This window comes from Perkinsus marinus (genome assembly GCF_000006405.1).
Source record: "Perkinsus marinus ATCC 50983 genomic scaffold scf_1104296958712, whole genome shotgun sequence".
Classification (NCBI taxonomy): Eukaryota; Perkinsozoa; order Perkinsida; family Perkinsidae; genus Perkinsus; species Perkinsus marinus.
This window is the reverse complement of record NW_003206658.1, coordinates 1,101,672-1,115,784: the sequence shown is the minus strand read 5'-3', so window position 1 is coordinate 1,115,784 and position 14,113 is coordinate 1,101,672. Positions and strand designations below refer to the sequence as shown.

Here is a 14,113-nt window from a genome sequence, read left to right as displayed (position 1 = left end):
GTCGTCAACTACTATTATCATAAAGTTTTATATTTCATAACAGGATGTATACAATCTATAGCAAAAACGATAAGTCCAAGTGTCTCTACTAGTGGGAGTAATTAATAGATCTTTAATACTAGATGAACAACAATGTACCTCGATGACGTCCCACATATTATAGTTAGAACATATCTAGGGCAGGATACTTTCCTTGATTTATGTGTCAATGCTTGTGACACAGTAGTATCACCATTAAGCATCTGGCCAGGTTACTGGAAGAGACTAATACTAATCTTTACCATTGTTATACTATTGGATCCAGCGCGGTTTAGTAATATGCATTCATTATGCAAGAAGTTGTAGTAGATAATGATAGCACTGAGGCTAAGTGTCATCACGACCACGGGCAGATCACAAGTAGAAGTGTAGGAATTGTCGAGTTGGAAAATTGGTTAAACTCTCTAAAGCAAAGCCAAGCTAATACGAATCCATCCAAACTACAAGTGTGTCTACTAGCAGTAGTAAGACTAGCGCGGAACTTTGATACTATTAAAAGGTACGGCTGACCTTAGCATGACTCCCCTAGGGCGCCTTGAGGTCTGGATGGACGACGGCATGGGCTTATACCGTAACAAGCTGATACTTTTAAGTATATATAATTAATAAGAATAAATATATTAAATAGTTCATCGGAGTTTCACGACCCGTTTTACGTGAAGTGGCGTAAAACGCGCTATTCGCGGTGATATGCAGTAGTCGTGAAATATATGTTTTTCACCAGTGTTTTTCCACCTCACGGGTGAAACTCAGTTAATGAATTAATTTGAATAATTAAATATAATATATGTTTACTCGTAGGCCGGGAATTCACACTAGGTATGACAAATGTTTCCACCGAGGAATACAGAGTGACAAAGCAATTCTTCAACAGATCGTTTCATCATCCGAATTGGGAAAGATCAATCGCGCTCGACAGTATCTTAGCACTTACTATTTACAGCCACACTATAGTAAGTAATACTATACACTATTCAGTAGTGTGAGTTCTAACACGAAATACAGTGTTGGGGAACTCGAAATGGGAGGGTAATGGCACACCTCAAGAGCGAGCAGCCTCCGGTCAATCACGAGGTGTGATATGAAAAAGATATATCACAATACACAATACCAATGTTTTATCGGTCGCGGAAACACAGACGTCGTGTAGTTCACATTGAATATTACGCCACTTCACACTAAAAGTGTCAAACTTCTTGTGAGACGCAACAGGGAACAATATCGATCGGAGTTTCCTACCCAGGACTTGTGAACTCAACTACTTCCCAAGGAAGAGGATGCCAAACCAATTAGATGTAGTTCCCGAATGTGACTACTCGCCACATGTGGAATAGGCGGGAACAGGGGACATGTAATCCGCACATACCCAGTGATTGACATCTCCTATTAACTCTGTTAACCAAACCACATATACTGCGCCATAAACACTTCTGTAAGTCTCTTACGAAACTCAATTCGACTAAATTTCTCAACAAGGATCATAGTTGCTAGCTCTGAAAACCTGCGCGTCACGCGCACAATTACAACGCACCCACTTCGAATTGAAACGGCCGGGACGGCTCCGGTTGTAACGCTCGGCGAATTTGAGGGCGAATTTATTGCAGAGGCAACAGATGTCCGCATATCAGTTGGATTTCTGCCTATGTTCTCGGTGTGCGTGAATGCTCGCAGGTATATATGGGGTAGTGGGATTGGCTTGTCAACGCTCACACAAGCATAAGTCGAGATTCGGTCAGATGCAGAGTGATAAGCGGCTAAATCTTCGTTGGTGTGATAATCGTTCTTCTTCCAGTTGTCTATTCAATACCAAGCAGAGGGTCGCGCGGCCTGCGGCGCACGTTTTTTTCGCGGCGCGCGATTTCCTGCTCTTCGGCGTCTCAACTTGCACGCATACGAAATGTATCTGTTTATAGATTTTAGGGTGATTTTCCCTCCGCGGTGCCTCCCAATGGCCACTACTGATTCTCATGCTTCGATGATTAACTTCCTCGGTGAAGGCTTGAAGTCCGGGGTAACTCCCTCTACCAGCCAGTCCACTATGGCGGCCGAATCTCCCAGTCAGGACAACCTATCCGTCTGGTCACTGTAAGTTGATCGTCATCAGACTTCGATCCACCGTCCCTCCTCAGGTCCCATGAGCCCGAGACCCCCACTAATGTCGACAACGGTTTACACAGTCGCGCCCTCGACACTTGTGGTATATCTTGGGAGACCTTGACCGCGGGTGGCCTACAAGGGCAGAAGTTGAGGGAGTCCCTCCTATTCAACACATGTATCGTCTTTTTCAACGCTGGTTACCATGGCAAGAGATTCATCTACGAGAAGGCACATGAACTCGGTGTGAAAGCTGTCATTATCGACTCCCCTTGCTCGTGGGCGTCGAGCCTCGCCACTGAAGGCGTTATTAGTCATTTTATTGGCCTCGATATGAGCCAAGACTCTGACGCCATTTTTGAGGCAAGCTATGAAGCCCTCCGAGAGTTCGAGATGACCAGCGGCATCACCATTAATGGTATCTGTACGGCCATTGAGCTGGCGGTCCCTATGGTGGCTCGTTTAACTGAAGCCTTCGGCCTCCCTGGCCCCGGCCCACACGTTGTTGAGGCTGCCAGGGATAAATACAAGACGCGAGAAGCTCTAGAGAGGCATGGTCTGCCGAGGACCACGGTAGGCTTGATGGCTCGGGATGACATGTATTTTCATTATGTTCTCAGCACTTTTTAATATCCTGCGAGGATGACATCGAGCCGGCTGGCGATTTTGTTGGTTATCCAGCTGTCATGAAGCCCGTCTCTGGTGCAGCATCATTAGGCGTCAAAAAGGTAACAGTTTCCTCGTGTGTTTTCGCTCAATAAACTGCAGGTGAACTCCCACGAAGAGCTTTTGGCCGTCTATCGAGAGACTCAGCAGCTCCTCAGTGAGCTGGTGGTCAGCTCGGGTGCCCTCGAGAGGAAGAATGAGCACAGTGATCCGGTGAGTATTTATCAAGAACGATGATGATGAATGTGATGGTCCCTATTCAGGACGCGGTGGCTGCCGCCGGTCGTATTTCCACCGTCGTAATACTCGAGGAGTATCTCGACGGTCAGGAGGTCGATGTGGATGTTGTGCTCAGTCCTGGCTTGGGCTGTACATTTGCTGTTGTCACTGATAATGCTCCTACCAAGGAGCCCTATTTTTCCGAGACCTGGGGCGTTATTCCTAGTGCTCTCCCTCGTGACCGTTGTGACCAGCTTGTCGATCTTGCCGTGAGCTCAGTGAAGGCTCTAGGTTTCGACTCTGGTGTTTTTCACGTCGAGGCCAAGTACACGTCCCGCGGTCCTCGTTTGATTGAAGTTAATGCCCGTATGGGAGGCGGGCCAGTCCATTTGTGCCATAACATTAGTAATGGTGTTGAGCTCTGCGTAGAGGTGATGCTGTTGGCTGTTGGTCTCCCTTCTCGGCCCTTTCGAAGGGACCTGGCAGTGGTAGGCTTTGGCAACATCAACTCCCCTAAGAGTGGTACTCTACACAACTTTGACTTTTTGAGTAAGTGGCAGAGCGTTGATGGTTGCGAAATGCAGTTCTGTGTCCCAATGGTGTCCCCTGGTGACCACATCGTTGGTCCAGAGGAGGGTCAGCCTTGCTGGGTGGTCGACTTCATGTTCACTTGCGACTGTCCTTCGAGAGCTGCTGAGATCAGTGAGATGCTTGATACGGAGATTACGGAGGAGCTCAGTCGTCAGATCGACCTCCAGAGTAATTTTCAACACCACTGATGGTAGATTTTATATCATCGTCTCGTCCTTTCCCTCCACTCTGAGTGGATTTTCTGCCGAGACGTGAGCAGCGATAAATATCCATCTTTTTATGACATCAACTGTCAAGTATGTATGCATACAATGCTTTGTTTACACAGTAATCACACTGTGAGTCGCCAAGTCGGCTATATGATTCGCAGGGCGCGAATCTTCACTTTCCCCGAGTTGAGTTCAAGTCACGTCAGTGTAGGACCTGTTGGTAGATGTTGTCATTGAGGAGAAGTAGCCGTCGATGTTTTGGGAGTTCGTCTACGATGTATCTGGATAAGCAGGAGACTACTGGGGGGTTCATGACAAGTCGGAGGAGGCAGAAGGCCGCGGCTGATATAGCTAGGGAGAGGGACAATCGGAGGTTGAAAGGGATGCCTGTAAGCTCACATGGCCCATCATAGAACCTAGTCTGAATCTTGATAAGTGGACCTCTAACGTATCTTCCTGTGGAGCTTCCCATATTCGAGAGAGTTCGATGGCGAGGACGTCAGGCTTCCACCGAATTGTCATTTCACATTTCCTATGATCAACTTTAGTTTCAACTTGTCCGTCGTGGGTTAGATGAACGTGCGTGTGTGTAGGTCCGGGACTTCGGCTCGATGAATGCAAGCGATCTTTGCGGGGCGTTTTCAGCAGCAGCACGGAACAAAGTTGCTGACAAGAAGATTTGGAAATCTCTTCAGAATCGGGCGCTGTTTTTGATGGGTATAATGGCGCCGGCCAACGTGGCAGTTGTGATGAATTCGCTAGCGCGAGCTCAACTGGAAGATTTCAACGTCGATCTGATCGCCGCTGTGACAGAGAAAGTCGTCGAGCAAAGGGAAGCCTTCCAGTGGAACGATCTTGGGCTGTTGGTGAATGCATATGCAAGGCTCCAACTCGGGAAGGATGATTTCTTTAAAGTGTGCAGCGATATAGTGATAAAGTGTCGAGGGAGTGGTATGAACGAGAAGGATATTGCACGGTTCGTCAACGCGTATGCTAAGATGGGCATTCGAGATGACAAGCTCTTTGCAGTGCTCGGAGGTAGCATAGACTTCCTCCAGCCTCGGTGGTACGATGGGGTTGCTCAGGGCGCATCTTGGAGTGTGAATCGACCTTCACCGAGTTGTCGTTGTCCAACATAGCCAACGGTTACGCCAAGTTGGACATCCGAGATCTCGACGTGTACGTCACCGAGGGGTGGTTGTATACCTAGAAAATATCTTTCAACAGGTTTCGAATGATTGCTCGAGAATTGGACGCAAGACTTTTGAGTGAAGGTATGAAATCTCAACATGTTGCCAATATTTTGCACGCATACGCAAAGTTGCATATATGGGATGCTCCGGTGATTTGGGAGAGACTCGTGAAGCGGCTGCTACCGAAGATGGTGAGTATCCTAGGTTCAGGTGTGTATGATACGGATTAGGTCCGCTTTTGGTTTAGTTGGCAGCCAACGAGTTCAGTCCATTGGAAGTATCAGCCGTGGCTGGAGCGTTAAGGTGGGTAGGCGCAGGTTCGATCCCTGGTGGAGGGATTTCTTTGGTCTAGCAAAGCAATCGCAGCGCCAGTGAACAGCTCGTCAGAGTCTCAAGTCGATTGCCGTACCGTACTGCCTCCGATGGCTGCCACTACACTTGCAAATTTGAAGGACTACCATTCCCATGAGATAGCCAATGTAATAAACTGGTGGTAAAATACCCCTACTGGGAATTGAACCCGAGATTTGCAATCAGACGAGACGATTTAACACACAACCTATTTCGGCGTGTAGAGTACTTGTACATCAATCCACGTCAACTGATGGCTTCAATGAGGCCTTCGAGATGTTGTCCAGTTGTGAACAATAAACTTGAGTCCTCCATAGGTCCTGCACGCCCTTTCTACAATTCACCAGCATACCACCACACCATACTGTCATTCGGAAAGTGAGCTTTGGTCGGAGGCGGTGCCTGAGCTCATCATCGACAAGGGCTCGACCTTCCAGCCACATAGCATGTCTATGGTAGTGTATTGTGAATCTTCCCTATGCAGAGGCATCTTTGTAGATACTCTGTGCGTTTGGACGAGTAGGTCGGGCGATCCCTCGCCGAGCGTTAACGGTCATTGAAGGACGACTCGAGAAATCCAGCGGGGATTATAATGACGACATTGATACTCCGGTGAGGAGGCCGCTCGTCAATTTGGAAATCAGTGAAGATTTCTGTCCGTATTAATATTACGAACAAGTTTGTTCCTACTTTAGCCAAACTCTGAAGTGATTCTGGAATCGACATTCTTTCGCACAATTCTGATCTTCGTAATTTGAAACTCTCTAGCTGGCAAGAGAGTTATAAAACTCTCTTCAAAACTCTCGGACTCTGTGGGAAAGTTGTCGAGTATTGAGAAAGGCTTTCGAGTTCGAAATAGCAGCGCTGATGTGAATCGATGCTGCCCATAGATTGGCTTACTCTCAGAATCTCGTCAATCAGCTGTACGCTCTGGGCCGTTTGGGTCTGTCCACCTCTCCCCTGGTTGGGATCATCTGTGAGGCGATCGACCGGGGTCCTCCATTGAAGGAAGAGGCCATGATGGTGAACACCTACTACGCCTTGTCCAAGCTGTACGATGGCTCGGACGAAGGACCAACAACTGTGAGGGGTCTTTCTTCACTTACGAATGCTAGAGGGAAATTTCAGGCACTCCTACGACGCATCACAAACCAATTCTGTATGAACGGCCATAATTATGATTTCACTCCACAGCATATTGCCAACATTTTGCACGCCTCTTGTGATCTTTCCGTCTCCTTGACAAAGTCATTTACTGGAACTATCGCTTCGCGAATCCTCGATCGTTGGGAAGGATTCGCCCCGCAACTCTACGGATCAGCGCTGCTCTCTTGTGCTAAGTTGAAGATCGACTCTGATGAGCTCTGGAAAAGCCTTCTTGGAGTGAGTCGGCGTATGATGAAACTTCATTCTGACTGTCGCTGTGATCGTGACGTGGTCGTGGCGTTGACCACGATGGGCGTGGCTGATAGAGATTTGTGGCAAGCTACTGTTTCCAAGCAGCTCATGAGAGTTCGAGAGCTCCCTCTACCAATATTAACCTCTACACTGTACGCTGCTGCCTTTGCTGGGTACTCAAACGTCGACTATCTCACTGAAATCAGCTCGGAGGCTTTAAGGCGATCTCGGAATGTTCCCGTACATTTGGTAGAGGCTGTTGGTCGGCTGATGAGGGTGTGCGTGGATGCTGAAATTTTGGCAACTATCGCTCCGTGGGATGTTATGGAACTATCTTTGGAGGTGCCTGATCGGTTGACGGATCCACTGGGAGGAAACATGATGACGACGTTTTTCGAGGTCTCCTCGATCGGTAGCAGCGGCAACGCATTTAGTCACATATTGAGACTTATGCAAGTGAAAGCGGCTGAACTCGGCAGAGACGAATTGCTGGTCTTCCTACAGAGATGGTCTAGAGTGGGAGAGGAAGATTTCATGGAACCTCTACTGTATGCGATGGAAAAGATGATAATCGATCAGCCGATCGATTTGCTTACACTGGCCAAGGCCTCTAAGTATCTAGGACCAGGTCAGCGTCGCGGGTTGTCTCGTGCGACAAGGGCAGCTCTCGAGAATCTCGACGCTCTGCCGACTACTGCTATCATCGCATGTTCCGCTATCTTACTTCCTCAAGTTGACCTCACTTGTCGAGGCAAGATTTTCGAAGTGCTCTCGAGGTGTGTCACCGCCGTAGACGTCCCCCTCCTACCCGTCTTGCAACTCTGTCGAGCCGTCTGCGACCTGCAACCACCGGTTGTTACCGACTCATTATCGGGTGGAGCGATGGAGTTGGGCAGATGTCTGAAGAATTGGGTGACGAGTGGTACGGTTCCAGCAGCACTTTTAAGCGCGATTATCGTGCTCGATGGAGATGCCGCAGTTGATTTCGAAAGGAGCGTATTGTCATTCGATGGTATAGCTGACGTTTGCCGTCTTCTGGAGGCGTGCAAACTTCAGCCAGGCAGAGTTGATGGCATCGTTCAGAGGTGAGTTAAAGAATATATAATCTCGTTATGGCTCTGCAGGTGCCTTACATACTCACCGTCCGGAGGGTCAGTCATCGTCAACGGAGTGAGTCTGTTAGAGGCGCTTCCTTGTTGTTACGAGCTTTTCAGGATTTCACTTTAGCGAGTCGATATCTGAGAGCTGCGGGCGAGGCTTTAATGAGAACTACTAAGGTCGACTATGCAGTTGATCTCACAATCTTACGGGAAGTAGGGCGCATCCTCTTAACATTGGATTAGGATGTGCTCAGTTTACGGTATGGAAATCACCATCGCTGCAGTGCTCTGTGAGCGCCTTGCTCTTCTCTGTGGCGCGACTAGAGACGGTGAAAGATGAAGCAGGATCTGACCTCGACATGCTGGTCCTAGCTCCTGCCGATTCATCTATATCGTTTATTGTTGTCCTTGCAGGCTAATACCATCGCGGAGTTGCTCGATCGACTATCGCGTTATAAGGGTCAGCTCTCGTCCGAAGCAGATGCCAGGGTCCTCAAGCGCTGTGTGGAGGTGTTGAAGAAAGAACACAAGCAGTGGTAGGTGTAGGGGGGACGACTGTTGGCAGCGACCTGTAAGGTATTTCGAGACGATACCGGTGTCTGTGAGGTCAGCCTTGGATAAGATAAGAGTTATTGTTGAGGTTTGATTATTGGGTCTGTTTACTGTGAATTAGTGTGAACATATCCGCTGGTCGTTTCAGCAAGCGTTTCTCGTGATGTAGTGTTGTTGTCTTTGGTTTGTGAATGACCATCAATGTGAACAGGCAACAAGGGTTATAATGGTTGTAAAGTCAAGCACGCCACGGTGCAACTACCTAGACGGGTGGACGCCTGATGCATTCGGTTGGCATTGGCGTAGATGCGAGTCGAAGGCAATCCTGTTGATGATGTAGCGGTTGTGATGAAGTGAACGTTGATCGAGTAAAGTCGGGATGAGTATGTGCGAGATGATTCTAATGAGTATTAATCACGATAATCATACTAGCGATATATCACAATTTAAGGATACTGTGAGATCTGCCGCCACACAAGTGTGCCGCACTTCACGATGGTCTATTTATACTCTACAAGCTGTGATTCATGTGTTTCCATATTACTATGTCGAGCTTAGTAGCTGACAAGAGGGAATCAGAGATGTACAATAGTTTTCAATAGACTCCCTCACTCTGAAGATGGTCAACCCGTTGAGAACATCATCGAACCACATACTGGAGGAAGAGTAAGGACAAACACGACATAGGCAATACTGATAATGTCCGATTCAGAAAAAGGGTCGTCATTGACTTTAACGAGGAGGAAGATCACGGAGGTGATGAGCCATCCTGTCGACCATAGCATCTCTCAACAATTGTTCTATTGCATGATAACCGATTTTATTTTCGAGTATACGTGTATCAGCTTGAGCGCTCAGACACCACAGCTGATGAGGAGGCGTTAATCAAGGAGGAAGAGGCCGTCGATTGGATAGACGAAGTTAGTCTGCTTATGCTTGGACTCATCGTCTAGTGGTCATTAGTATCTCACCCGTCCAGAATGTGAGATGGACTCAGTGGTGACAGGCTATAAGGAAGAGTTGCACAGACCACCCGTGTCACCACGAGAAGGTGAACGATCGGTCTTGGCTGAACTGATAAAACTGTTGCTATGCAGACCGGGACGTGAACAAAGAAGGCAGCGAAGTTAAGACGGAATGTCGGCGAGTTGCCGAGCTCGATGGTCTCAGGCACCTCCCCACTGTTGCACTCCACTAGCAGTCCTGTCGTTGATCACATCTTACTGCTCGTGCATGGTATAGGCCCAGATGATGAACATCTCAACGACAATCTCGACACTATGAGGGAAACCTTCGAATTCGTCAGACTTCACTGGTGAGTCGACATGCTCATCTTGTTGAGACCTTCGACAGGTTTTGGTCTATGAAAGTCGATTGCCACATTGAGATGGTCAATTGGAAGCAGCATGTTTGCGATTCCCAGAGACGTATGTTCGACAAAATAACACCGCTCCGCTCGGGTGGTGAACAATACCGTGAAACCCGTATGCTCCTGAACGTGGCCATGGCTGATGTGATCTATTACATTATCCCTGACAAAAGGGAAATCATCCTGTCAACAGTCACAAGGCTTTTGAATGATAAAGTAGCTCAGCTGAGAGAAGCCGACCCGAGACGGTTTGGTGGCAGTCGAGTATCCCTCGTTGGACACTCTCTTGGAAGTGTCATCATCAACGACATACTCGACCAAGACCCGAGTCTTTTGGATTTCAAAGTTGATCGCTTCTTCTTATGGGGATCTCCTCTGGCCGTTTTCTTAAGTGTCGCAGATGGTCCGACAGAAAGTCGATTCGGTCTACCGCACAGAATGGACGTTTATAATATCTTCCATCCGCACGATCCTGTTGCTTTCCGATTGGATCCTTTGATAACCGGTGATGACCTCGAGGAGCCTCTGGTGTTGCCTCACTGGGATAATAGCGAACTGAGGTCAGTCTATGTTGAAGGGAAGACGTCCTTTGTGATGACCACAGGTCGGCCAGACAGTGGCAACGCGATATCGATCATGCTAAAAGGCAATTCACAGGGACGTGGATGCAGATGATGTTCGCCACTACGAGTGGAGACGATGGGCCACCGGTCGAAGCATCTCGGGAGGTTGCCTCTGGTGAAGATGCGTAGCAGGTCCGACAACAAGGTAGCTCGTGCATTTGTAGATGCTCAACATCGAGTCGACTATGTACTGCAAGAGTCCACGACCGAGGGTATCGTTCACTCCATGCACAGGATGAGTATCATTAGTGCACACTCCTGTTATTGGAGTAGTCGTGACTTGGCTATGTTCATGCTTAAAGTGTTGACTGGTAGCCACAAGGCGTCTGCTCCTGGTGAGCCCTCCCGTCAGGTGCTGACCCAACGGCCCCACTGTACATGGATGATGACATTTCCACTGTATGAGTAACGATGTGTTGAGCTTGAGGGAACATGAGGATGGTCGAGGAGAAGATTTTTCCTTTCGACTTCCTTCCCAATTCCTCCGTAGCCGACTATATCTCCAATAACTGCGGCATGGACCACAAGTGGCATGTGGTTGGGAACAATGTTAACATTCCTTATAGGGGCTCGTCCAGCTGCCGTTGCTTGTCTCGTCGAAGTCTTCTCCCATCGATGTGTTGGTTGATGAAAAGCTGACTGAACAGGCAGTCTTGAGTTTCAGATAAAACGACGACAGGTTGTTCAGATTTGATGCGGTATGACAACAAATGAACTCGCGATCCGTATGCTGGCCCATCGCCTCTGGCTGAGCTTTGCCGTAACGAACAGGATCCAGTCAACACCCTTCCGTGACATAGCCCGCTTATTGACAAATCTTCCCGTGTATATGCGGCGAGAAGGACAGCTGTACGATATGACAGATTGTATATCTTGTTTCGGCGGGCTCCTCTTCAGTGTAGCAGGGAACGCTCCTGGTTATCACTCACAGGACCCTGGTTCAATTCCCAGTACTTACAACAACCGTTCAATTTCAATACTTCGCGAACGGCACATCACATACCATCCGTCGGGCCCTTTCCACTCAACAACTCAACCGTCCATCTCTTGTAAACGAAGAACACTCGATAAAAGTCAATACCTCGCCGAATTTCACAGTCGACGCCCCCAGACTGAAACCACATCTTATCCAACAACAGTCCTATCGTTGTACCCAGGGGTAGCATCTCTGGTGAGCCAGAAGGGGGGGTTGTAGGGCGGTAGCGCCTACCAGAAGGGTAATTAAAACTCATCAGAATCGACGATTGCTGTATACCTTTTTCTCGTCCTCATTGAGTTCAGGAAGTCCCTTTCTACCAGTAGACACTTGGCAAGCCTGGACGGCGCAGTCGACCAGCGTCGACACCATCGCCGGATTGGAAAGGAATATAGTTGGGCATCCAAGAACGCCCAACGGCAAGCCTGAGAGAGGCATATCCAAGGTTCACCACGCTAAGATACGGAAGAGGTCCGATTAATCCCACCTTCCTCATTCCTCCTCTGCAGACTATCATCAGCTCTCTTCACAAAGGTCGCCCCAGAAGTCCCATTAAATGCCGCCAAGACCAAGAGTGTATCCACCTCCGACAGAACCTTCTTACAGTACTCCCTAAACCTCCTCTGTGCCTGAAGGAACACCTCACCCTACCTCCTCATACGCATTCCTACCTGGGGCGAACGCATAGTCTGGACATACAGCCCTTCGCACGACTTCATATCAGTTCTTTCAATCACACGGTTGTTGATGCTTCTATGCATGTGCTGCCAGAAGTGCTCACAACCATCACCGTGTGACAGGATCACAGCCCCCGTAGTGCATGGATCTGCGGAGCAACGACGATCTCGCCCCCTCCTAAGTCTAGTATTTCTCTGGTGTGAATTCACTACATGAAGGAGTTAGCAAAATCAAAGTTAATTCTACGCGGGTTCAATTCCCCGTACGGACATTTTTAAGGTCAGCTAACGATTTGAAGACCGACAGTTGATACTCCTCCATTTTTGAGACCCGCGAAAAGCTCAATCGTAGCAGCAACAAAAGTTCCGTCCACTCACTGAGCCCTTCTGTCATCATCAACTCCACAGCCTGTTGAGCAATGACTTCAGGGAGGAGACCATGTTGATGATCTAAGGGCGTACACAGCGTCACGGGGACATTGCCAGTGTACCGGACCATATCCGTATCCTACAAAGGCAACCTCAAGATACCATACCACAAGCACCGCCTACCTGGTCTGGATGGAATCTAATATTGAGAATATTCGGCAGGTCCCTTTCGGTGTGAGAGCTGACGGATATGAACACTGGTAGGGCGATGACCCGCGATATCCCTAAGGTGTGGTATGCACCCCTCGTCAGCACGAAGGAGCACAAACACTACCTTCCCTCTCTAACTCGTTCATGGTCTCAGCGACTGATGGTTGGACGAACTCCATATGGCACCAACGTATGGCAGAGAACATCGATTCCAACCTAATATCAAAATGTGATATAACGGAAGTGTGGTATGAAATGATACCCTCTCCGACTCAGCTCCTCCTCTATTTTAGGTAGAAGCTCCTCATGGGACTTGTTCCAAGCTGATGATGGCGAACCATGATCGATCAAGATGAGGCCAACACGGGGAGAAGTCATGATATTAGGGACACAATATAAAACTAACCTCACCCGTAGGATGCTCTTCTGGCAAGGAATGAATCTTTACCCCACTCGAGTATTATCCCATATTTCGACCAATACACAAACACAAGCCGTGAACATTCCTAATTCCAGCAAGAGAAAAAGCCCATGTTGTTGTCAGCAAACTCATGCGCCCAACGCCACTGCAGTCGTACTGCCTCCTTCCCCTTGCCTCTCGGAGGAGCCCCTGCAAGACCACTCGCGGCAACGACAGAGTAATAAGGCGTGACTACTTGTGATTCCCTGTCGCCTCCCGGTTTGAGTGCCCAGCGACTGGCCTATCATTGTGGCCTGGGAGGACGTCTCTGGTGAGCCAGAAGGGAGGGTTGTAGGGCGGCACGAGCTGACACAAGGAACCCTATTACTCCTACACTACCGACTGCTGCGTCACGTAGCAACTCCGAGTTATAAGAGCCGCTACTACACGGGCTGAATTCCCGTCTGTTGTCGCTCATGTGAAACGAACCAACGCCGACGGAGAGGACTCTCGAAAATGAGTTTTAGAAAGGAACTAATACCCGACGGAGGAGGAGTGAGAAACTACAATAGTGCACAATAGCTGTATACTGTGACTCGCAAGTCGCCACCCTACCCCGGGTCCAGCAAGTCCACAACAGTAACCCCAGCCGCTACCTCTTTATCTTGACCTTCTAGTTGAGGTACCCTCTTCCGACCGGTCGCCACTTGGCACGCATGAACACCACAATCCACTAAGGCGGAGATCAACAGAGGGTTGAGGATAAACTGATCGGGGCATCCGATAACGCCTGGAAGCAAACCTGAATGAGATGGACCATCATCGGACCTGATTTGAATCTACCAAAGAGGCACGTTGGATATCCAGTAAGTAACACCACAGGGTGGAAAACAGGAGGAGGACTACCTACTACTACTACTACTACTACTACTACTACTACTACTACTACTACTACTACTACTACTACTACTACTACTACCCTCCTCCTTCCTCTTAGTGAAGCCATCATTAGCCCGGGCTAGGAAGGCTGCCCCCGAGGTGCCGTTGAAGCCGACATGACCAACAACGTGTCCGCTT

General features: G+C 48.7%; 5 protein-coding genes across 6 annotated transcripts in view; 3 read left to right on the top strand and 2 right to left on the bottom strand.

Moving 5' to 3' along the window:
* Positions 1–3,969, top strand: part of Pmar_PMAR011805 (conserved hypothetical protein) — a 4,711-nt gene extending 742 nt beyond the window's left edge. Inside the window, exons 1-5 of one of the 2 annotated variants that reach the window (XM_002773896.1) lie at positions 1,974–2,124; positions 2,169–2,706; positions 2,754–2,861; positions 2,902–3,012; positions 3,063–3,969. In XM_002773896.1, the coding sequence (XP_002773942.1) occupies positions 1,988–2,124; positions 2,169–2,706; positions 2,754–2,861; positions 2,902–3,012; positions 3,063–3,797 (1,629 nt within the window). In that variant the 5' untranslated portion in view covers positions 1,974–1,987 and the 3' untranslated portion in view covers positions 3,798–3,969. Of the gene's footprint in view, positions 1–1,973; positions 2,125–2,168; positions 2,707–2,753; positions 2,862–2,901; positions 3,013–3,062 lie in introns of those variants that run through there. The other variant, XM_002773895.1, reaches the window with a different exon arrangement.
* A 124-nt stretch (positions 3,970–4,093) lies between these two features.
* On the top strand, positions 4,094–5,028 carry Pmar_PMAR011804 (hypothetical protein; the record flags this gene model as incomplete). Its single annotated transcript, XM_002773894.1, has 3 exons — positions 4,094–4,207; positions 4,412–4,856; positions 4,904–5,028. The coding sequence occupies 3 exons, from the start codon at positions 4,094–4,096 to the stop codon at positions 5,026–5,028; spliced, it is 684 nt and encodes a 227-aa protein (XP_002773940.1).
* A 1,789-nt stretch (positions 5,029–6,817) lies between these two features.
* Pmar_PMAR011803 (hypothetical protein) lies at positions 6,818–11,072 on the top strand (the record flags this gene model as incomplete). Its single annotated transcript, XM_002773893.1, has 13 exons — positions 6,818–7,845; positions 7,885–7,930; positions 7,975–8,073; positions 8,115–8,225; positions 8,275–8,393; positions 9,015–9,078; positions 9,258–9,332; positions 9,376–9,463; positions 9,583–9,727; positions 9,766–10,341; positions 10,386–10,519; positions 10,569–10,756; positions 10,971–11,072. The coding sequence occupies 13 exons, from the start codon at positions 6,818–6,820 to the stop codon at positions 11,070–11,072; spliced, it is 2,775 nt and encodes a 924-aa protein (XP_002773939.1).
* Positions 11,073–11,529: 457 nt separating this feature from the next.
* Positions 11,530–13,014, bottom strand: Pmar_PMAR011802 (Sirohydrochlorin cobaltochelatase, putative; the record flags this gene model as incomplete). The annotated part of the gene is made up of 8 exons (XM_002773892.1): positions 11,530–11,610; positions 11,660–11,805; positions 11,868–12,009; positions 12,052–12,206; positions 12,436–12,565; positions 12,610–12,710; positions 12,761–12,852; positions 12,899–13,014. 8 exons carry the CDS (start codon positions 13,012–13,014, stop codon positions 11,530–11,532), a joined length of 963 nt encoding a protein of 320 aa, XP_002773938.1.
* A 128-nt stretch (positions 13,015–13,142) lies between these two features.
* The window catches only part of Pmar_PMAR011801 (Sirohydrochlorin cobaltochelatase, putative), a gene marked incomplete at both ends in the record, with an annotated part of 1,953 nt that continues 982 nt past the window's right edge, over positions 13,143–14,113 (bottom strand). The window contains 4 exons of the mRNA XM_002773891.1: positions 13,143–13,246; positions 13,293–13,402; positions 13,652–13,838; positions 14,016–14,063. Coding sequence (XP_002773937.1) covers positions 13,143–13,246; positions 13,293–13,402; positions 13,652–13,838; positions 14,016–14,063 — 449 coding nt within the window. The remainder of the gene's footprint in view (positions 13,247–13,292; positions 13,403–13,651; positions 13,839–14,015; positions 14,064–14,113) is intronic.